The 22,420-nt window shown below is 44.5% G+C and overlaps 1 protein-coding gene across 1 annotated transcript in view; it reads left to right on the top strand.

Annotated features, from left to right (window-relative positions):
• Window positions 1-389: 389 nt before the first annotated feature.
• Window positions 390-22,420, top strand: part of mdfic (MyoD family inhibitor domain containing) — a gene marked incomplete at its 3' end in the record, with an annotated part of 45,037 nt that continues 23,006 nt past the window's right edge. The window contains exons 1-3 of the mRNA XM_084330806.1: window positions 390-601; window positions 1,141-1,306; window positions 5,049-5,183. Of these exons, the coding sequence (XP_084186932.1) occupies window positions 1,210-1,306; window positions 5,049-5,183 (232 nt within the window). The 5' untranslated portion in view covers window positions 390-601; window positions 1,141-1,209. The remainder of the gene's footprint in view (window positions 602-1,140; window positions 1,307-5,048; window positions 5,184-22,420) is intronic.

The raw sequence follows: 22,420 nt of genomic DNA, 5'->3' as shown, positions 1-22,420 counted from the left end.
CTCGTGCAACTGGGAGTACCTTTGAAATGTCTCTGTGATTCTTGTATAACGAACGGGCCGACCAGTCCTTCAGGGTAAATCTAGGTTGGTTTTCTATCGAGGAGCAAGTGACTGTGGGTGAAGGGGGTTAGGCAGCAGCAGGAATCCGGATGTGATGATGGAAATGTTTTAGAGCTAAACTATTCACAGCAAACTATACCGGAGGAGGAGAGCGTCGGAAGACACCGGGACGGATTATTATTATTACTTCACCCCGGGTCATCATTTGGATCATAAACACATCATAAGGAAAAGGAAGACGGGAGAAGGAACTTATCGAAAACTTTTTTTTTAGAACCAGCCAAGATTTCAAACTATAGTGCGGGACTTTTCTCCCGAGGAGAGGAGGAAGGGATTTGATTTGATTTTGATTTGTCTCGAACATAGAAACATAAGACACGTTTAACAAACAACAAGGTAAATAGTCAAAGACTATTTCTATACAATAAGTGTTCGAGAAGGAACAGGGGGAAGTAAAACAACTTATCGAGGAGAGGATGGGAGGAGGAGGAGGAGGACGTCCAGCTTGAGAGAAGCAGGGAGTTGTTGTCATGTTTGGAAGGTAACTTAAATAATAAACATTCGTAATAGCGTGTTTATATAACAACAAGCTTCTGTTCTGTTCGGGTTCGATCAGATAAGACCCGTTGTTGAAACCGTGGCATTAATGGGAACGAATCGGTTGCATTAATGTAGCCTTTTCAACGGGTTGTGTCAAGAGAGGGGAAAATTCCACTAAGTTTTAACGACATACTGTAGCAGGTTGACGTCACTTTCTCTCGGTGTGAAGAAGCAGGCGACCAGTCTTTTCTGGACTCTTTTTGTATTCAGTACTGTATTTGCAAATCTGGTATGTCATAAATGTATAGATGTAGCAGTACTGTCTATCTGTATGTCATGTGTGTCATATATGTTACGATGAATTGAAAATGGGGGACCCTGATGTAAACAAGACGAACGTCTTTCTCTGGTCTGCATCCCCTTAACAATTGTATGTATTGACCTGTACTGTACTGTACCCATTCTGCAATCTGTTAATAAAGTTTTCATTCAATCAATCAGTCTGCTGCTAATGTACATGTGACATTCGTTTTTCCACAGCGTTGAGGGCTGAGGAGAGGGAGGACCTTGTTCTGCTGTTTGTCCCCAACAACAAGAGGACTGTCCCCCATGTCCAAGGACACCATCCTGCCTCCGGAAGGGCCCACAGGGCCGGGGAAGGACCCTGCAGCCCAGGAGACCAGTCCTCTGCTGTCAGATCATTCAGGTAAGGCTCATATAGTAAAAGCCTGTAACATGTGGATGAATGATGAATGAAAACTTTATTTAACAGATTGCAGAATGGGTACAATACAGTACGGCTCAATACATACAATTGTTAAGGGGATGCAGACCAGAGAAAGACTTTTGTCTTGTTTACATCAGGGTCCCCCATTTTCAATTCATATTGACATTTATGACACACACAACATACATGACATTTATGGCATAGGGACATATAGGTATTTAGTACTGATACATTTGTGACATAAACAGTATTCAAATATACAGTACTGTTACCCCTAGATCCTGACAGAGTATATACATACGGTGGGGAGGAGACTGTACATGTGGAGGGGGTGGGTGGGTGGGAGAGAAATATACATACGGTGGGGAGAGAATATATACATACGGTGGGGAGGAGACTGTACATGTGGAGGGGGTGGGTGGGTGGGAGAGAAATATACATACGGTGGGGAGGAGACTGTACATGTGGAGGGGGTGGGTGGGTGGGAGAGAAATATACATACGGTGGGGAGGAGACTGTACATGTGGAGGGGGTGGGTGGGTGGGAGAGAAATATACATACGGTGGGGAGGAGACTGTACATTTGGAGGGGGTGGGTGGGAGGGAGAGAAATATACATACGGTGGGGAGAGAATACATGCGGTGGGGAGGAGACTGTCTATTAGGAGGGGGTGGGGGGTTTGGATTTGGCTCATAGTAAAAGCCTGTAACATGTGGAATAGTCCTACTAATGCTACTATGATGCATGTATGTTGTGTTGTGATTTTCTGTGCAGCCTTCTCTCTTGAGTGTACCCTCTGTGTTCTAATGACTTATTCATGTGTCACCCCCATACTGCCAGTTCATCGTCACTGACAGTGGGCATCGTATTCTTTCAAGGACTCTTTACATGTTGTTGTGGCTTATTTGGCCCAAGCGATGGGAAAACGCGTGGTCACTATAGTGAAACGAATCAATGAAATAAACTAGGTAGTCACGCTTTGTCAACATTCATTCGTCCACTCTGAATGATAACAACAACCTGAAACGCGGCCCACTCAAATTATATTCACATGGCCAAACCAGACGTTGGTGTATACGACGCATCCGCATTAGAGACATGATTATGTTGAAAAAGAAAATCCCCAATAAGGATTGAAGGAACACCCCTGTGACTATTAACAGCAACCACAGCCAATTATAGTTTTTAATTAACTTTCTAGTTGCCCCGTAAGATTATCACATGTAAAATAAGCTTGCCCCCCCCCCCCCCCCTTTCTGTTTGATTTCTCTTTTTTTCCCCCATTTTTATTCAAACAAGCAATGGACCGTTAACCAGCCCTATTTATACCAAGCATCATTACGGCTCTGTCAAAAAATAGCAAAGTAGGACAAAGTAAGCAATCACTGGCGACTGGTGGATTGCGAATGGATTTTCACTGGACCTTCAAAGGCGCTCTCTCAGTTAAGACTGGATTTCCCCTCCTCTCTCAGGGGACTGTGAATGTTCTGAGAATAGACCCATTTATTTCTAACTGTGATCACTAAATACTGCGATGCATCACACACACACTCACACACTCTCGCTGCTGCCGCTGTAGGCATCACGGGGGCATCCGTCTCAGTCAGCAGTCACACCACGGGGGCTAAAGATTCACCGACACGTCAGGCCTATAAACTGAGATTGTGCCAAACCCTATCTCCAGCAGCTACGCAAGGGACTATCCTTTCCACTCTTCCATCCGTCATTGTTTGGGAAAACAAGAGAGCGTTGCGACGCCACCACAACGACCACATCAACCACATCAACACGCCCGGCTGGGGTCCAGCCAGGTGGATTGTTATGTTTTGCTGAATCATTCTTGTCGTTTTCTTTTTGCCTGAGCGGCTGAGCCACACCAGGGGGACATCCATGCGGGCGGAGCGTAACTTGCCATGCTGCTCAGTATATTGAAACCCCAAGGCATGTGGCTGGCGCCGAACCAATGGATAAAGTCATCGACGTGGATGTTTTATTTACCGAACAAAGCACCATTGTGTGCCGTGTGTGAGACTTGAGCTCCTGTCAAGACGGACCGACACGGCAGCCGAGGACGTTTATGAAGACGGACGTCTGAGAACACCTTCTCGTGTTTTTTGCCCAACTATCAGGCCTAGGATTTTTTTCCCCCGCCTACATACTTTTTCCAATTTAGATGAATGCTGCCTTTATGGCTGTAAAAGATGTTTGGCAGGTATATATAACGTGGGCGGGGAGCCGCAGGAGAGAAAATGAGATCCAGAAATCTGGCAAGGCCCCCACCTGAACCGCCCCGGCCGTGTTGTGCATCTGTCCGCCAAAGACCTGTGTTTTATCTGGCAAAAATACTAGGCTCATCCAGCTCTGTGTCCCTGGTGTTACTACATCCAGGGTTCACACAAGGTCCTTGAAGTTCAGTGCTTGATAATTTTTTTTTTTTAAAAGTCGAGGCATGGAATTCCTTGAAAACAGCCCATTTTAAAACAAGGTGCTTAGAAAGTCCTTGAAATTCAAATCAACCATTCGCATTGAATGTTTTGTTCATCCGTGATCAAATTGTTCTGAATCAAGAAATCGTTTTTTTTGTTCCGTTTTAATAAAATCTGACGAGTCGCTGTCTCGCACGCTCCAACTGCTTTTCCTCATTTCTGTGTGATGCTTTAACTCACTAACTGGCAAGCAGGCCAAGAAGATGCTTAAAAAAAACAACATTTAAAAGTGAATTGTATCCTTCGAGTGACATCCTTGAACATTTTAAATAGTGCTTGGAAAAGTACTTACCGGTACAAGTCCTTGCATTTAATTTTGCAATGTCTGTGGGAACCCTGTACGCCCACTCAGGCTGACCCTGCGCTCACCGCCCACATCTGTTTTGGGAAGAAGGGCCGTAATGCACCTTCATTTGGAACACTTTAGCTCTTTCACAGGAGGACATTTAAACAAACAACAAAAACCTTCTTTCCGTTTCTCTCCATTTCTGTCTCTCTCTCTCTCTCTCTCTCTCTCTCTCTCTCTCTCTCTCTCTCTCTCTCTTTCTCTCACACACACACACACACACTCACTCACTCACTCACTCACTCACTCACTCACTCACTCACTCACTCACTCACTCACTCACTCACTCACTCACTCACTCACTCACTCACTCACTCACTCACTCACTCACTCACTCAATTCATATTTCCGTTAATCTGCCTCCTCATTCACTCACGTCTTTAGAGAGAGAGAGAGAGAGAGACTGTGCACAAAGCTCTGCTTAGGCTGGTTCCCTCGTACCTAAGCGTGTTTCTGTGCACTAAGCAAAACAAGTATGCCCTTCGTTCCCAAGATGCTCTAAAACTATGTTCCCTATATGAGAACTGAATGGGGAAAAGGGCTTTTAAATATGCTGCTCCTTCATCCTGGAACAAGATACAGGAGGACCTAACATTACCAGGACTGGTCACCCTCGGAGAATTTAAAACCATCTTAAAAACCTATGAATTCAGTTCCCTCGGACAGTGCAACTGTGTTTGATAACTTGCCTGTTTGATAACTTGCCTGAAATTGGATCTTGCTGAGAATGTTTTATCTGTATTTTATTGTGATGTTCTTTTTTATGTTGAAACTTTCCGCTGCCTTGCTTGGCCAGATCGCTCTTGAAAAAGAGATTTGAATCTCAACGATGCTCATCTGGTTAAATAAAGGATTTGATTGATTGATTGATTTGACGCTTTGATCCTAGATGCTCGTGACCATGTGTCGTCGTTGGGAACTCCAACAGCACCTAGAACACCATATCCCAGGGAGCCCTCCACCGGAGGACGGGGTCAGGTGACCGCCGGGGGGCGGGCCAGTCGCTGTGAGCAGCCCGTACGAAGTGAGTTGTAACGACACGGAAGCCTGTACTGGGTGGACAGCAGGATGTCCTCGTGTTATTTATGACGGTACAGTAAACAACATGGACCACATCAAGCGGGGCGTTTTGGAGCAGACCGTGCCGTCGAAACGGTTTAGCGGAACAAGGCTTTTAGCCTGAGGTTGCCGCCTTGCGCAGGCATCGTAAAAGCGTTATAAGTACATTGTTAGGAGTATACTATTCTGATCAGAAAATTGCATGCATTATAATGCATACTTATAATTATGTGTTAGTATAATTAGGCCACATTACAAATATTCTGCTTTTGTGTTGTTATGAAGTTATTAATAGTATGTGTACAGTTGCCCCCAGAAAACTCTCAACCCACAGAGCTTTTGCACATAGCATGTTTAATTAAACATTATTTCATGTTCCGATTATAATGATCACAATGTGCTTGTGATTTTCCCATCGCGACCAATGGCTTCTGACGCCTTATAATGCCTTTACGAGTAACACTTCAAGCAACGTTTCAAGAGGTCGTTCGGTTACGACCCGGATTAAGATGTCCGCTTCTTGTGTTTTTATTTGGTTGAGTTATGACAGTGGTGCATTATGTATAATGCACTAAGACAGCACCCGTGGGCCAAGTAAAATATGGCGTTTCCAAATGAAATAACATCATAGATAGCAACCGAAGGTCCCGTGGCACGTTCTTGGCGAGCCGAGCGCGCGGTAACATGCGTACTCTCGCATCCTGACATAGTGACCGACACTTGGCTCGTCTCTCTCCCCTCTTTGGCTTCCCCTTCCAGCCCGCGGCCCTCTGTAGTGGGGGAGTGAGGAAATCCTGTCGTGGTTTTGGCCCCCGGCGCTCTCAACTTCGCTGATTGCAGTTCAGCCACAATGTTTGTGTCCCGTACCAAACATTTAGCCCCTACCTTATATTGGAGAAGACACATGCTCGTCCCACAGGAGGGAGGGAGAGAGGGATAGATGGAGAGAGAGAGGGAGGGAGAGGGAGAGAGAAAGAGAGAGAGAGAGTATTGCGGTCATGCTATGTTTTACAAGTCTTTGGATATTTATCTATGCTTATGATATTGACTAATAGTTTACTGTCACATACCAATATCACATCAACATTCTACCGGCATAGGCTGTAAAAACCAGGCCAAATAACGGGAATCCTTTTGCATGTTCTCGCATCGACATCTTGTCTTAATCTTTCCCCGGTGCAAATAATTGGGGGTGGGTGGAGGTTTATTGATGGGAAAGTTCTCACCAGTCCTTTTCCGAGTGGACGGAAACAAGTCGTCACTCCCTCTACAGTATTTCTACGAGCCACATTGTAGCACTGAAATAACAGAAGCAACCTGCTCCGTCCACAATGTTATGCTGGCAACAGGCTACACAGCTACGGTAACCAGGTCACATTGCTCTCTCCGTGTGTCACCATTATACCATGACAGTATGCAAAACAATAACATGCTGAGCTGGAATAGTTTAAGTTTAGTTTAACTCAGTTTATTTGATCAGGGACAGTGCATATCAATCAACACAGTTATACATTTATAAATGAATACAAATTAAAAAGTGTAAATATGCCAACATTAGCAGGGTTGCTAGTTTTAAGTTGTAGCTGGGTTTAGCCCTAGGTTTAGGTGCAGGGTAGGTGAATGTAGATATGATCAGGTATAGAGTATAGAGGCAGGGGGTGCTGGGGCCACTAGGATAAGACTTAAGTCTAGCCTCCTAGAGATGTTAGTGACCTGATGCAACTAGGGAGGAGCACAAGTAATGTTTTACCACAACGAGTACTTGAATGAATGAATTACTGAGTAGTACTTGAGTACCTGTTTAGGAAACTTTTTTAGAATGCATCTTAAAAGAACATGGCAGCAACAATAACAATGTACAGCAATATACTTGGTGAGCGCATTTCACATAATGTTGGTGACGTGCTCCTTTAAACTGGTTTTAAAGCTTGACTTGTCATTGACTTGCTGCCATCAGGAAAGCGCTTTAGACAGCCTGCCTGTAAAACAAACAGAAGGAAGTTTGGTTTTGTTCCAGAGGCCATTCGACTGGTGATCCTTGTACTGGCCACAGTACAAGGAATGGTCAGTTCACCAATATGCACCTTTTGACCCCTTGATTTAAATATTTGTTTTACGAAAGTGCACTTTTTTTTGTACTGACAGAATTAATTTATTAGACTTGACAGATCAACAATATAATAAGGATCCTGTTCTAACAGTGTCACGTCTCTTGTGCTTTAATAGTGTCATCATGTATGTCTCTTGTCCCCTGTTTTGTCTTGGATGTGTATAAGTGCAGCTGTTTTCTGTTTTTTTTTTTATTTGAATTTGAATTTGAATTTAAACTGTGTGAACGGCAGAGGTTCAGGAAGAAGTGGGCTACAAGCTCAGTCTGAAGCTCCTGTTTAGCACGTGTGTTTTTACTAGTTGTGTGTTCTCCTTATCACGTCTCCGTATCTGTGATATGTATGAGCGGCGTGTGACTGAACACACGTCTATAATAAAGTAGTTCTTACTGGGAAAGTACACCGACAGATCAACACAAATCTTAACGTTTGCCAATGGAAGTTGCGATTTCATAATCACAGCTGGTTTGAATTCCTATAGTCATTTCATCACCGGTCTTAATCGGAATGCTTGGCACAATAAATAAATAACTTTGTTTAGTCAAAAAATATGTAGGCCTGTTGTATATACCTAATAACCATAATACTTATTCATTGTGAAAATATAATGTGTGACATTGTTGAGCCATAATTGTATGGCAACACACAGCCATCCTCATCATCATGGAGAATACTATGTGCCGGTACCAGAAATCAGGGGTGAAAAAAACAAAAAGGATTGTAGCCTATTGATATAAAACAAAAATATTTTCATGGCATGGTGTTCCCCAGCTACCCGGTCTTCGGAATGGCACCAGCATCCAAAAACAAGTGCATGTTCAGAAGCACGACCCGTAGGGTTGGGTACCGTTCACATTTGACCTGATACCGGTACCCAACTGTACCTTTTTCCGGTACTTTAGTCTCAATTTTTTTTTATCTACCTACCTCAGTTGTAAAAAATATGTCCAAACTTCAAATTTTTTATTATCATTATTATTTATTTAGAACCATTTGTTAATATATATATAATATATAGGGATGCTCGATATTGGCTTTTTTACCTATACCGATATTGTCCAACTCTTAATTTCCGATACCGATATCAACCGATATCAACCGATATCAACCGATACCGATATATGCAGGGTTTCCACCCCCAAAAAATTTAATAATTTCAGGTAATTAACATTACATATCTCTTGTTGTTTAATTAACACAACATTATGCATACTGTAACTGAGGGGTTACAAAACCCTGACTGTATTAAAGATTGTGATAGATTAAACCACTGCTAGTTATGTACTTTAATTACTGGCCAGACAGTACATCAAATATAGATGGTGAACACCCACAAGAACACGGCATTGACACAGAAATACTATTGGAGGGTAATTTATTATTATTAGGCAACGTTAGGTTACAGAATGAGAATTAGGGTCGCGCTTGTATGGCGAAGAATATACGTAAAGTCAGTCAAGAGCATAAGTCACTAAGAATAGCAGGAATCCTATGATGGGTCTAAGCTGACGCCACCTGTTGTATAGTAGCAATGATATAGGGCAACACCGGTACCAACTGGAGACAATGGGTTCCCTCCGGGGTGTAAGGCCTGGAGGGTAGAGGAATGTTCGGGTACTCCGTCTGATTCAATGGGGAATAAAGAGACTCCAGGTACAGGAGTCGGTGCTTGTACTCCCTTGATCAGCAGCAAAGCAATAGTTGTAATCCAAGATGCTCGACAGCATTGACGACAGCTAGCCAGCCCCGTCCACGAGGCAGGCCCGAGTGGTAATCCTCACGAGGTTAAATCCCAAACGATAGTGGAAATCAACGGTGCTCTTCTCCGGTAGTCACATCCCAAATCAATATAATCCAACCAGGAATGGTTCTGCAATCGCCGGCGCCGATTCTCCTGTGTACATGTCCAACGGTTCTCGCCTAGGACTCCTCGGGTGTGGGCAACGTATTTAGGCCACACAGCCTGGATAAGTGCACTAGCTAAAGACACGACGAACTAGGGCTGGGCGATAAAACGATAACGATAACTATCGCGATAAATTATTTCCTCGAAATAAACATGAAACGTGGTCGCAAAGTTTCGATATATCGATTTTCCAAGCTTGGATATGAGCACACGCACTAACAACCAATCGGTGAAGGAGATGGCCGATAGAGGAAGGAGACCCGGAAGGAGGTAGGACTCGGTAAACAAGGCTGGCTATGGCTAATTAGCTTGCACGCCGCTATTTCACAGGTTACCTGCCGAGTTGGTGTGTGTTTTGAATTCTGAGGGTAACTGTTATAGTAGTGTGGGGTATACGGTGGACGTCGTTGCAATGAATTGGGGGAACAGAGTATTTTAGGGTCATTTTTTAGTACATTGTCATGAAATACTCCGCTTGGAAACGAGGCTGGCTATGGCTAATTAGCTTGCACGCCGCTATTTCACAGGTTACCTGCCGAGTTGGTGTGTGTTTTGAATTCTGAGGGTAACTGTTATAGTAGTGTGGGGTATACGGTGGACGTCGTTGCAATGAATTGGGCGGAACAGAGTATTTTAGGGTCATTTTTGAGTCATGAGATACTCCGCTTGAGATACTCCGCTCTGCTAACGTGCGCGGACTGATGACGACATCAATTCGACTCTCGAGACATTCACAGCAGCAAAACAAGTCAGCCCGCGTATCGGCGCCGGGCATAATAAGTTAATTAAACTTGACAGACATTATATCGATGATAATTATCGATATCGAGTTATATGAAAATAATTTTATAATTTTATCGCGATAACGTTTTTGGTCATATCGCCCAGCCCTACGACGAACCGATAGGTAATGCTACACACGGAAGAACTGTGGCCGCACGATATACAATAAATGATCGACTATTGACTTCACATTAGATTAAGTCGAACTCAACGTTACTTCATTAAACTCTGACACTTTAACATTCTATTTGCACGCGGTTCTCAATGCTCTATTTAGACGCAAGGTTGCTCACTTCACTGCACGTTGATTCGTGGTGAAGGTGGGTAAAGTTTAGGTAAGGTACTGCTGTTTACACCTGCGCCGTATTTATACTTAAAGGGGAACTCCAACATTTTGGGAAATTAGCTTATTTAACATCTTCCCTGGAGTTAGACAATAAGATACATACCTTTTTTGTCTCTGTGCGTGCATTTTAGCTTTGGGAATAGACTCTCCGTTAGCATAGCTTAGCTTCATCACTGGAAGTGAGGCAGGACAGTAGCCTTACAGTGCCTTACAGTGTATTGCAAGGTCTGACATTGACCCCCTTTTCAGGAGTTGACCTAGAGCCCACCAAGGTCATGCATATCAAATTTGGTCAATGTCAGACCTTGCAATACACTGTAAGGCACTGTAAGGCTACTGTCCTGCCTCACTTCCAGTGATGAAGCTAAGCTATGCTAACGGAGCGTCTATTCCCAAAGCTAAAATGCACGCACAGAGACAAAAAAGGTATGTATCTTCTTGTCTAACTCCAGGGAAGATGTTAAATAAGCTAATTTCCCAAAATGTTGGAGTTCCCCCTTAAGTGAATATCTAGTCCCAACCTCAGTCCTTGTCTCGTATTACTACGCTGACTCTGGGCATGTTCTGACATGCCTGCAGTTGTCTTTGAACTTGCCGTTGGGGGCTTGCGCGTTGGCGCCTGGGGGCGCTGTCCAATAGGAGAGCGAATATTACTCTGGTCTGTACGCAGGTAAAGGGATATTCCGTGTATATATATAAATAATATACAAAGTATATCAAACGATACATATATCTATTCAGTTTAATCTGGCCCTTCACAACACATACCTTTGACAATAAATAAATAAAATCTGAATTTGTTCTTACTTGCTTGCCTGGGTAAATAAAGGTTATAGAAATGTAAAAAAAACAAAACGATACCGATATTTTCCGATATCACATTTTAATGCCGATATCGGCCGATAATATCGGACATCCCTAATAATATATAATATTGCAGCGAGCGTCGTCTGCATCTAGCTTTGTAAAGTGTTACCACACTTGCGACCGATTTCAGCATGCCATCGCCCCGACTTCTTTGTTGTTGTTGAATCAAGTCAAATCTTAAGTATTGTGTCCGTGAACGTTGACGTGAACGTGCGGCTGACACTTCATATGCTTTGTTATTTGCGGTAAACAAAACGCTGACGTCATCTGACTTTTTTTGTATTACCGCAATGTGGCACCGGTGGATCTCACGTGAATCGGTACTCAGTAGTACCGACGTGATTCAGTCGATACCCTTAAAAGTACCGGATTCGGTACCACATCCCTAACGACCCGTAGCCTACAGAGCTTGGGAAAGGATCGACGAGGGGACACCAGAATGTCACTTCTAGAGAACTGCTTGTTCAATATGGATATAGGATATTGGACAACCTTCAGGAGCGTTAAACCAGTGCAGTACACAGAGGAAACAGAGTTTGAATGACAGGAGGGAAATAGGCTACTCGCGTGGAGGAGTAACTCCTTTCTATGTATAGCCTAGTAGCAGCGTAATCAAATCATTGTCATAAAGAACACTATTTCACATTATCTCTTTGCATGTGAGTAGCTAGGCTAGTGTAGCATTTTCTGAATAATTATCGTACGTTTCCTACACAGGAACTTGGTGTAGCTTGTAGGGCTGACCCCTATTAGTCGATTAGTCGACTAATCGGTCGAAAGGAGCCGTAGTAGACTAGCCAACCTCTTAGTCGAATAAAAAAATAAATAAAAAAAAATAATATATTTTTATATTCTTTTATTTTTTCATTATTTCCAAAAGAAAAGAGGCCTAGAAGCGTGGCTAACGCTAATGGCACGCATACCAGAGGCTAACTGCCTACGAAAACAGGCACAGAGGCACTGAAAGAGGATTTCACCCATCTAATGAACACACAGACTAGACAAATATCAAGATGTATCCATCAGTGGACCAATTGCATGCTTTTGCAGAGGACAAGAAGCCTTCAGTCGACTCCTTCAGACATTAAGCACCCCCCACAGCCCAAATGGAATGATAATTTTTTTTGTTTTTTATTATTATATATATATATTTTTTTTTTTAGTCGACCAATAGTCGACTAACGGCACATTTTGGCCAATCATAGTCGACCATCCAAATCCTTAGTCGGGGACAGCCCTAGTAGCTTGTCTTCATGTGAGCAGCTGTCAAAATCCAGCCAGATGGCCTAGAGATGAATAACCCTTTCTGTCTCGCACCCAAAACCCAGAGAACATGTTTGTTTTTGGCAGCTAGACAGACACCTGTTGGGGCATCGCTGCCTCTCACTGTACTGACTTGAGTTCTACACAATGTTCACAATCACTGCCCATAACTGTAATTTTTGTTACTCGCACACGACGTACTACTAAATACATTTGACAGTTCTTCACACACATCTATATTTAGTTGCAACATGTGAGTGAAAAACGCTCGTACCGTCCAGTCCTTCTCCTCTCTTTTAACATCCACACCTCTAACATAAGTGTATCACACATCCAAGAGTAGGAGTACTGATCTAGGATCAGTGGTCAGGTCACATGTCCACATACACCTCACTATGATTTATAAGCCAATCTGGTCTCAGATCAGCACTTTCAGATGCTCGATAAATACCCTCCCAGGTTCCTATACGTGGGCAATCACCCAGGTCTAACAGCACAACGGGACAGCTACATCGGATCCTGATTAATTTGTAAATGTTAAAGCAACACGCCAACTTTTTGGGAAATTAGCTTATTTGCCATCTACAGTACCCTGGAGTTAGACAAGAAGATACATACCCTTTTCTTCTCTGTGCATGCATTAGGCTTAGGGAACAGCCACACCGTTAGCCTAGCTTAGCGCCATTCACTGGGAGTAGGTGTGCCAGTGTAGCCTAGTTCCCAACACAGTCACGAAATACACTCAAATACAATTCCAAAACGTTCCTGTAAACATGTTGTGACCTGTGTATTTACCACGTGAAAGAATAAAAATGACATTTTTGTTTTCTAAGCAGATATGAGCTATTTGATGCCGAACCACTTCTGCATGAGCGCAGTGATTTCATCACCTCAAAAGCCCAGTTTTTCAAAAAGCAACAGGGCTTTTGAGGTGATGAAATCACTGCGCCCAGGCAGCAGTGGTTCGTCAAAAAATAGTTCTGAGTATATATCTGCTTAGAAAACAAAAATTTAAACACTTTTTCTTAATTTCGTGGTAAATACACAGGTCACAACATGTTTACAGGAACGTTTTGGAGTTGTATTTGGAGTGTATTACGTGACCGTTGGGAACTAGGCTACACACTGGCACACCTACTTCCAGTGAATGGCGCTAAGCTAGGCTAACGGTGCAGCTGTTCCCTAAGCCCTAAGAAAAGGGTATGTATCTTCTTGTCTAACTCCAGGGTAGATGGCAAATAAAGCGAATTTCCCCAAAAAGTTGGCGTGTTCCTTTAAGAGCAGGTCTCAAAGCTTGTGACGTCTACACTTACTAAATCATTCGATATTGTACTGTAGATTATAGGTCGGAGCAGGCAGACAGCAGAGAGCCTCTCGTGTTTCATCGTACCTAAGAGGAGAGAGGTGTCGAGCAAAGCTAACGGCGGCTGCCTCCATCCGTGTTAAGTGTGCAGCTATAATAATAAGGATTGTGTTTTTTTAGTTTTGTTATTGGACACAACAGCTCTTTTGTTTCCAGGTTGTTAACTTTTCCAGGGCGTCTTTTCCTGCCTTAATTATTCCTTCTTTATTTTTTTTGTGTGTCTTTGACTTAATGACTTGCCACCGGCTTGTTTACCGAAGCAGTGGGGAAAAGAGAGCCGGTTGCAAAAAGATTTTTCTTTTCCCTCCGTCGAGAGGTTTTCTCCTCTAGTCTGGCAGGTGTTGTGTGGAGTGTATCACTTCTGGCGCGAGGCACGCTCTGCTTTCATCTCGGAGGATCAGCCTCTGTGACAACAGTTTTGCAGTTGTAATTGATGTCACCCTCCCCCTCCCCCTCCCCACCCACCGCCCCACACACACACACACAGTCACACACACACACGCACACACGCACGCACGCACGCACACACACACACACACACACACACATACACACACACACACACACACACTCACACACGCACACACACACACACACACACACGCACGCACACGCGCACGCACGCACGCACATGCACACGCACACAGAGACTGAGCAGTGAGACAATTGACCTATCTCAAGCCCCGTCCTCTTTTCTCTCAATCCTCCAATCACAACTGTTGCTTCCCTCGTCCTCCCATCACAACTGCCCCGGCGCGCTCTAAAGAAAAGAGTGTGGGGCTTGAGATAGGTCAATTCCCTGCCCACTCAGTCTGTGAGGGGGGGGGGGGGGTCGCTTGTTGTTGTTGTTGCTTGAGATAGGCACATTTGAAAGGGACATGCCGCCTCTCTCTCCTCCGTTGAGAAAGTTACAAGAGCGTTCCGTAGAGTCTCTTCAAATAATGATACGTTTTTTTTTACGTCAGGTATAAGTGGTTGTTTTGAGGTTAAATGAAAGTTAGTTGGAAATCCTCGGCTGAGGAGAAGAAGATGCTATTTAGCCTTATTTGTGTCATAGACCAGGCAGAGAACCGCTGTGTGGATTAGTCGCTTGAGCTGACCAATAGCATCGCTTGCCGGCTGGGTATAATTGAGAGGCTCCTGTGCTGCAGAAACAGGAAATCAATAAGAAATCATCCGCCTCGCCGCATGCTGCCAGTCTATCTGTTTTTCTTCATCCCACACCATCTGATTTACAGCCTGTGTGCCCTCGTGACTGATCTGCTGATGTGTGGTGGTGGATGAGAAGAGGAAGCGATACAGTGCCATCATTGTAGCCAATAGCCAGTGGAAGTCCCCCCCCCCCCCCCCCCCCCTCAGGACGCCGAATGCCAGGAGACTGGCTTTTATTTGTTACACACAGACATTGTTACATAACTCTCCTAGAACCACAATATAAACAGAATAACTCAAACAACAGGCGTGAGCTCTTCCATAGTGTGTGTGTGTGTGTGTGTGTGTGTGTGTGTGTGTGTGTGTGTGTGTGTGTGTGTGTGTGTGTGTGTGTGTGTGTGTGTGTGTGTGTGTGTGTGTGTGTGTGTGTGTGTGTGTGTGTGTGTGTGTGTGTGTTTGAAATGCTGCGGTCCCCCATCTCACTGTGAAATACAGGAGAGAGCTCAACCACAGATAGATAGATAGATGGATGGATAGATACTGTATTGATCCCCTTGGGGGAAATTCAGGTATCCGATAGCTCTCGTCAGCCAAAAACACACACACAATACTGGCTGCACCTGTGCTCATTAACCCTCCCTCCACCGCTGCTCTCACTGTCTCTCTCCATCATCTTGTGGTAATAACTTGTTATGTAGCCATTTTAGTTTTTAGTTTTGTTTTTGTTACAGCAGTAACAACATTGCCAAAAAAAACTATTTCCCACTTTGCACGGAAGTCATGTTTTTACATTGAGGGCGCAATGCAAAAACACATTGTTGCCAAAGTTCTGTACAAACCAAGTTGAACAACTGTAAGAAAGAAAAGTGTAAAAAAAGCTGCTGTGGATTGTACTTCTTCACAGAAGCAGCGTGTTATCTGGTGGTTCCACTGTGGCCTTTAGCACCAGTATGCAGAGGGATGCCAGCCCCTCTTGTCTCCTGTCTGAGCCCTTCAGCACTCTCAGACTCTGAGGAACCAGGCTCCGCACGGCCCTCCTCGGCAGGCAGGCAGTGCCCAGTGTGGCTCCACTATCCTGGGGGAGGGAGGGAGGAGGAGGAGGGGTATTCTCGTGGGGGAGGCAGACATTCCTCTGTTAAGACCTCTCTGGGTTCCCAAGCAGCTGATATCTCTAGCAAACAGGGCTTGGACTCTCCAGGCTCTGCCTGGGAATAAATTGCCACGACCCAATGGCAGTTTTAGGCTATTTAATCGTCACATTATTCACCAGATTGTCAAATACTTTATACTTTTTTTTTTAAGCACTTGCATTGTGGATAAAGATGACCTTACTGGCAGATGAAGAGCACATCTCTTTTTTTTTTTTTTTTTATCTCAGCGCCGGTGAGGAAGGAAGGTCAAATAACATGGCTCTCAGTTTGAAAAGAAAGACATTAGCCTTGCCTTTGTGTGAATCCCTGATTGGGCTTTTTTAGTAGAGAAAACCTTCAAGGTTAGTACCTGGGTGCAGAAATGACCTTTTAGAAGTAAATGTGTGACACTTCAGAATTGTACTGAAGGTGGGGATTGTTTAACGGATGAGCACCACATAAATGCTTTCACCTTGCGAACGGATGCCTCGATATTGCAACAATTAAAAATGAAATGTGGAACCCATATAGTGTTATGATATCGGGAGCAGATTATGGTTTGAATGGCGAAGTGGCTATGAATTAGACTAACATAAAAGAAAGGACAATTAGGCTACAGTCTTTATTATCATTATCATCCCTCTGCGATACTTTCCTGCAAAAGGAAGTTGTCCAACAATACAAACAAAAGTGTATCTCTTTCTTGGGTGAGGGTGATTAAGGGAGTTTCAGTTTCAATTTCAATTCGGATTTTGGCTTCCCACGATCATGAAAACAAGATTATCGAGGCGGCTGGGTGGCGCAGAGGCCATTGCGCTCGTCACCAACGCAAGAGACACCGGGTTCGACTCCCGCTGTCGGCGTTGCCTCCGGCTTGGGCCGGCCGTCATACTAATTCAATTGGCAGAGTCAGCGGGTGGAAGTCGATGGGTGGTAATCTGGACGTTGTGGACAGCGACTCCTACAGGTCGGTTGGGGGACGCCTGCACAGCAGAGACAGTAAGTGGCGGGGGGGTAGTGTGAGCCTCCCACACGTTACACCTCCTCACTGAGAGTCCGCGCTGTCTGGTGTGACAAAGATGTGACAGGCTGCCTCCTCGTGTACCGGAGGGGACACGTGATGCAAGGCTTCTATCCTCCCTACAACCGGCCAGTGGGGGGCATATGCGAGCAACGTTCAAGACAGGGGGAGGGAAGAATTGGCACAATGGAATTGGGATGGGAAAAAAGGAGAAAAAGTGGATCAAAAAAAGAAAACAAGATTATCGAGATAAAACAATTATTGGGCCGCATCGCTCTCATTTTGTCATGTGTTGTAAATGCAGCGCACCCTTCCTTCACGGAGGTGCACTCCCCCCCCCCCAACCCCCCCCCCCCGCTCAATCCCAAACAGTAGTTTCAGCATCGTGTTGAGAGGGAGGGGGGAGCCACAGCGCATTTCTCCAGTTATTTTGAAAAACGTCTTTGGTAACTTGGAGAAGAAAAGGTAAAACTAATTTGGTCGTCGTCATACGACGTTCTCAAATCAATGAGTAATCATGTTTAATAATCGTATATATAATAATCACTATCAATCGAAATAACCGTGATTATGATTTTTTTTTCATCACCGAGCACTCCTACATAGTGATTCATTAAAATAAAAGAAATTCAACCCCACATGAGGTTTTTTCCAAATTTTGTCAGTGAAAAGAACGGCATGATTGTTTTTAATGCGAGATTCCAATCTTTTATAGTAATCCTCAGGCCCCTGTCTCTGCAGGAATAATGTGTCTGAAGCCTTATTATAAACCCGGTCGTAATTTTCAAGTGATTACTTACCAATGGGTCACGGAATCAAAAAAACCTCTGCATAAATAGGGTGAAATGCTAGCGCCGGGGTTGATTAAAATGGCCATTGTAATTCTACCTCTGTTGTAATTATTTTCTCATTGTCTTGGTGCAGATAGATTTCATGTGGGAAATTTCAAGCACGCTAATTAGCATTTTTTACCCGAAGTGCCCGCGCGCCCCCTATTCACTGGGATTTTCCTTTTTTAAAGAGATTCAAAATACTTCAACGGAATGATTAGATATGCATACCTCCATTTATGGACCATGCCGCTCCAGTCACTTCTGTCGCCACAAAGCGGACACAAAGCAGCACATAGGGCTGTTGATTGTGGAGGGATTTATTTTTCTCCATAATATAGGGACATTTTGGATAGTCCAAATTATCTACAGTACTCAAATACTTTCCTCCTACCAGCAACACTATTGTAAACTATAAACTATCAGCTTGTACATTTTAGTCATTGTTTTGGAATCGTGAATCAGAATTTCTGTATTCTTACAGAGAGGTTGGTGAAATACCCTGATGATGTAATCTTGTGTCTTTTTTCTTCCATCTCTGCTAAGGTTGGCTATCGCTGGAAATGTATCAATACCGATACCAGTTTTTCATACTTTACATTTGGTTCTCAGACAATACTCAACAGACACACATGGTGCAACAGACACACATGGTGCAAAATACCTGTATGTCCCTATGCCATAAATGTCATGTATGTTGTGTATGTCATAAATGTCGATATGAATTGAAAATGGGGGACCCTGATGTAAACAAGACAAACGTCTTTCTCTGGTCTGCATCCCCTTAACAATTGTGTGTATTGAGCCGTACTGTATTGTACCCATTCTGCAATCTGTTAAATAAAGTTTTCATTCATTCATTCATTCATTCATTCATTCATTCATTCATTCATTCATTCATTCATTCATTCATTCATTCATTCATACAACAGACACACATGGTACAACAGACACACATGGTACAACAGACACACGACACATGGTACAACTGACACACATGGTACAACAGACACACGACACATGGTACAACTGACAACAGGACAGACAGATGGCACAGCAAACACCAGACAATGAACCACAAGCACAAGTCTTCCCCTCTTATCATCATGGGTAAGACAGCTAGTTTACAGTCCACCTTTAGCAGTAACAGTATACCATCTCTTGAAACACCACTCAACACACCCCCCCTCCCCCCTCCCTTCCGCAGGCTCTCCCTGGCTCCAGTCTGCTGCCTCCTCAAACTAGCCCTTCACAGCACCGGAGTGGTGCCTCTCACAAGGCAGGCGGGCAGGGAGGGAGGGAGGAGGGAGGGAGAGATGGAGGGATGGAGGGAGAGAGAGAGAGACACACATCAAATGAGAGCAGTGCAGGGGGGGATTACTTGGCCCCTAACAGGGGTTTGGCTCCAACATTAAGGTTAAAACCCTTTTCCATTACTGAGATCGCTGGCGCTGTTGCCCTCGTCGCAGAGCCACCACCCACCACCCCCTGTTTGCCCCTTCGTGTTTGCAGGTTCAGTGCTTCACTGCGAGGTCATTCTGTCAGGCCCTCTGATCACTGGAGGGTGAGTGGGGACTAGGGGCTGACTCCCGTCCACACACACACACACACGCTCGCACACACGCTCGCACACACACACACACACACACACACACACACACACACACACACACACACACACGCACACACGGCACGCACACACACACACACACACACACACACACACACACACACACACACACACACACACACACACACACACACACACACACACACACACCCCTACAGCAGCAGACACAGGCCCCTACTAGCTAGATCCCCCCCCCTCCACCCCTCCTCTCAGACTATAGAGCTAAAATCGATGTGGCCGTCTCCCCGTTTAAAAAGCCACTCAGAGGCAAGACGAGCGGCCCTGTCCCTTAGGCTGATCTCCCCAGCTTAAGGCCTTGATTGGTACCCCGAAGGCGCAAGGCACTGACCCACAGCTGTCCCATTAGCCCGGGGTTAATGCTGAGATTGATACTGAGCAAATAAAGGAACTATGTCGGGAGGTATTTTGATAGACTGTCCATCCCTTTTACTCAGACCCGGGGACCTGGTCTGATCTGAGCTCTATTCTGCCTTTTATATATATATATATATATGAGAGAGAGAGAGAGAGAGAGAGAGAGAGAGAGAGAGAGAGAGAGAGAGAGAGAGAGAGAGAGAGAGAGAGAGAGAGAGAGAGAGAGAGAGAGAGAGAGAGAGAGAGAGAGAGAGAGAGAGAGAGAGAGAGACTGCATTGTTGTGTATGTTAGTAGTCTGCGTGCCCCTGCCGTCGAGTTTCCTGTGGAACTTGTGCTTCAGCGGGGAGATTTTGAAATCGCCGGAATCTGTGAGTCATCGCTGTAACTGAAACTCCCCTCCCTCCCTCCCCTTCTCCTCCTCCTCTTCCCCTCCCGCGCTCCCTCTCTGTAGCTGGGTTCTGGTTTGGAGTCGTCAGAGAGGAGAGGGTGGAGCAAGGAGCTGGGCGGCTCCCTCAGGCCCGCTCCTCTCTGAGTCACGTTATAATTAATCTTCCTACAAAATGTGGTAGCTGTGTGTGTAAAAGCCTAAATCTGTGCAAGATGTGCAGCTTTTTTAAAGACGCTACAGCCGCCGCTTTTCAACTTTTCTTTTTTCCATCTTGGATGGAAAGAAGTAGATGAGGGAGAAAAGAGGGGATTCGACGAAGCTCAATGCAGAAACATGTGCAAATGCATCGGACGAGAAAGAGGAGAGGAGGGCGAGAATACGGCAACATGTAGTGGCTTCTTTCACACGGGAGCCATGTTGCGAGGCTTTCAGTGCCCTTGGTCTGTGGTGTTCTGCTACATTAGTGCCGCTCAGATTAACACAGAGACACATTCCACACAACAGCAGAATAGGGAGGTGTAGTGGTGACGTCATCATTGGTGTTTCCCGCGCGGTCCACCCTCCTTGAAATGGCCATGTATTTCCAATGGACCCATTTCTAAATCGTCTCGTTTAAAACAAATAAAGCATGAACATTGGCACGGTGTACCTTTCTGTGTCTATTCATCCACAATCTATAGCTCAACATGAAACATGAAATTGCAATTAATCGTAAAAGTTGCAAAAATAACAATGTTTTCGTTTTCGTAAACCCAGATTCGGCTCAAACAAGGGACTAAACGCGTTTCGCAATTATGCCACATCAATGTGGAACGCCCTACCCAAAGCTGTAAAGGAATGTGAATCACTACCCACTTTCAAAAACACTCTCAAAGAACACCTACGGGAGACTGCAATTCGAAACTGGCCCCTGTAAATGTCCTAACCCAACCCCCTCCAATGTACAGTAAATTACCATGTATGGTATTGTCAATATTCCAATGTACAGTGTATGTGTGTATTGAGCTGTACTGTATTGTACCCATTCTGCAATCTGTTAAATAAAGTTTTCATTCTTTCATTCATTCAACTACACTCACTTTGGCGCTGCTGACTGGTCATGGCTGTATTAGGCGACAGCACTAATACTGGTTCTACTGGTAAGTGTAGTTTTTAGTTTTTTAATGACAAATTAAAAACGTTATATAACTAACTTTATTTCAACCACAAATGCTTAAACAATAATGTTAGTGATAGAAGGGAACTCATTTTGTGCAAAAATGGAAAGCTTGCCAATGTTCATGAGGCAGAATTATGATAAATAATGATAAATCCCTATAGGGGTGGACCACGCGGGAAACTAAAGTGACGTCAGACTACACCTCCCTATTGGCAGGTTTATGGAGGGCGGGGGGGGGGGGGGGGTGGGGGTTATGGGAGTCGCTTTGAGTCGTGGAATGAGTTCCCTCAAATGTGATTCATTTAAGAGAAAATGGCATCTCGTTGGGCGTTTTAATGATTTAGATAGCAGTCAGACGTATTAATCTGGGGAAATGTTCCGTTTTGAAATCGGAAGGATAATTGATGACACCCCCCCCCCCCCCCCCCCTCCCTCCCTCCCCCTCTCCTGAAGAGTGCTGAAAGGTTCAGGTCATCAAATCAAGCTCTTGTCTTTCAACTTACCGTCTCCACTGTAAAATGTAATTAAGCAGAACAGGGTCCGAGGGGGATATTTTTTCCACTCAATCAGCGGCGAAATTGACAAATTTGAAATTAGTAAATCCCTGTCGCCTCGCCTCCCGTGTCACAGGGAAGAGGGGGGGGGGGGGGGGGGGAGGGGGGAGAGAAGTAGCTTTGGATATGATATTATTACGCTTTAATAGTGTCAGATCCCTTCAGCGTGTTGAGAAGAGCCCCATTAGAATGATTGTCACAGAGAGAATTAAAAGAAAGTTATAAACAAAACAAAATAAATAGCTGAGCGATAATGACTGTCTTTTCATCACATAATATAGGCAAGAAAAAACCTGGAAGGATGGGAGCTAGCGGGAGTGAGGGAG

Source organism: Notolepis coatsorum, assembly GCF_963971535.1.
Source record: "Notolepis coatsorum genome assembly, chromosome: 15".
Lineage (NCBI taxonomy): Eukaryota > Metazoa > Chordata > Actinopteri > Aulopiformes > Paralepididae > Notolepis > Notolepis coatsorum.
This window is presented reverse-complemented; position numbering and strand designations above follow the sequence as displayed.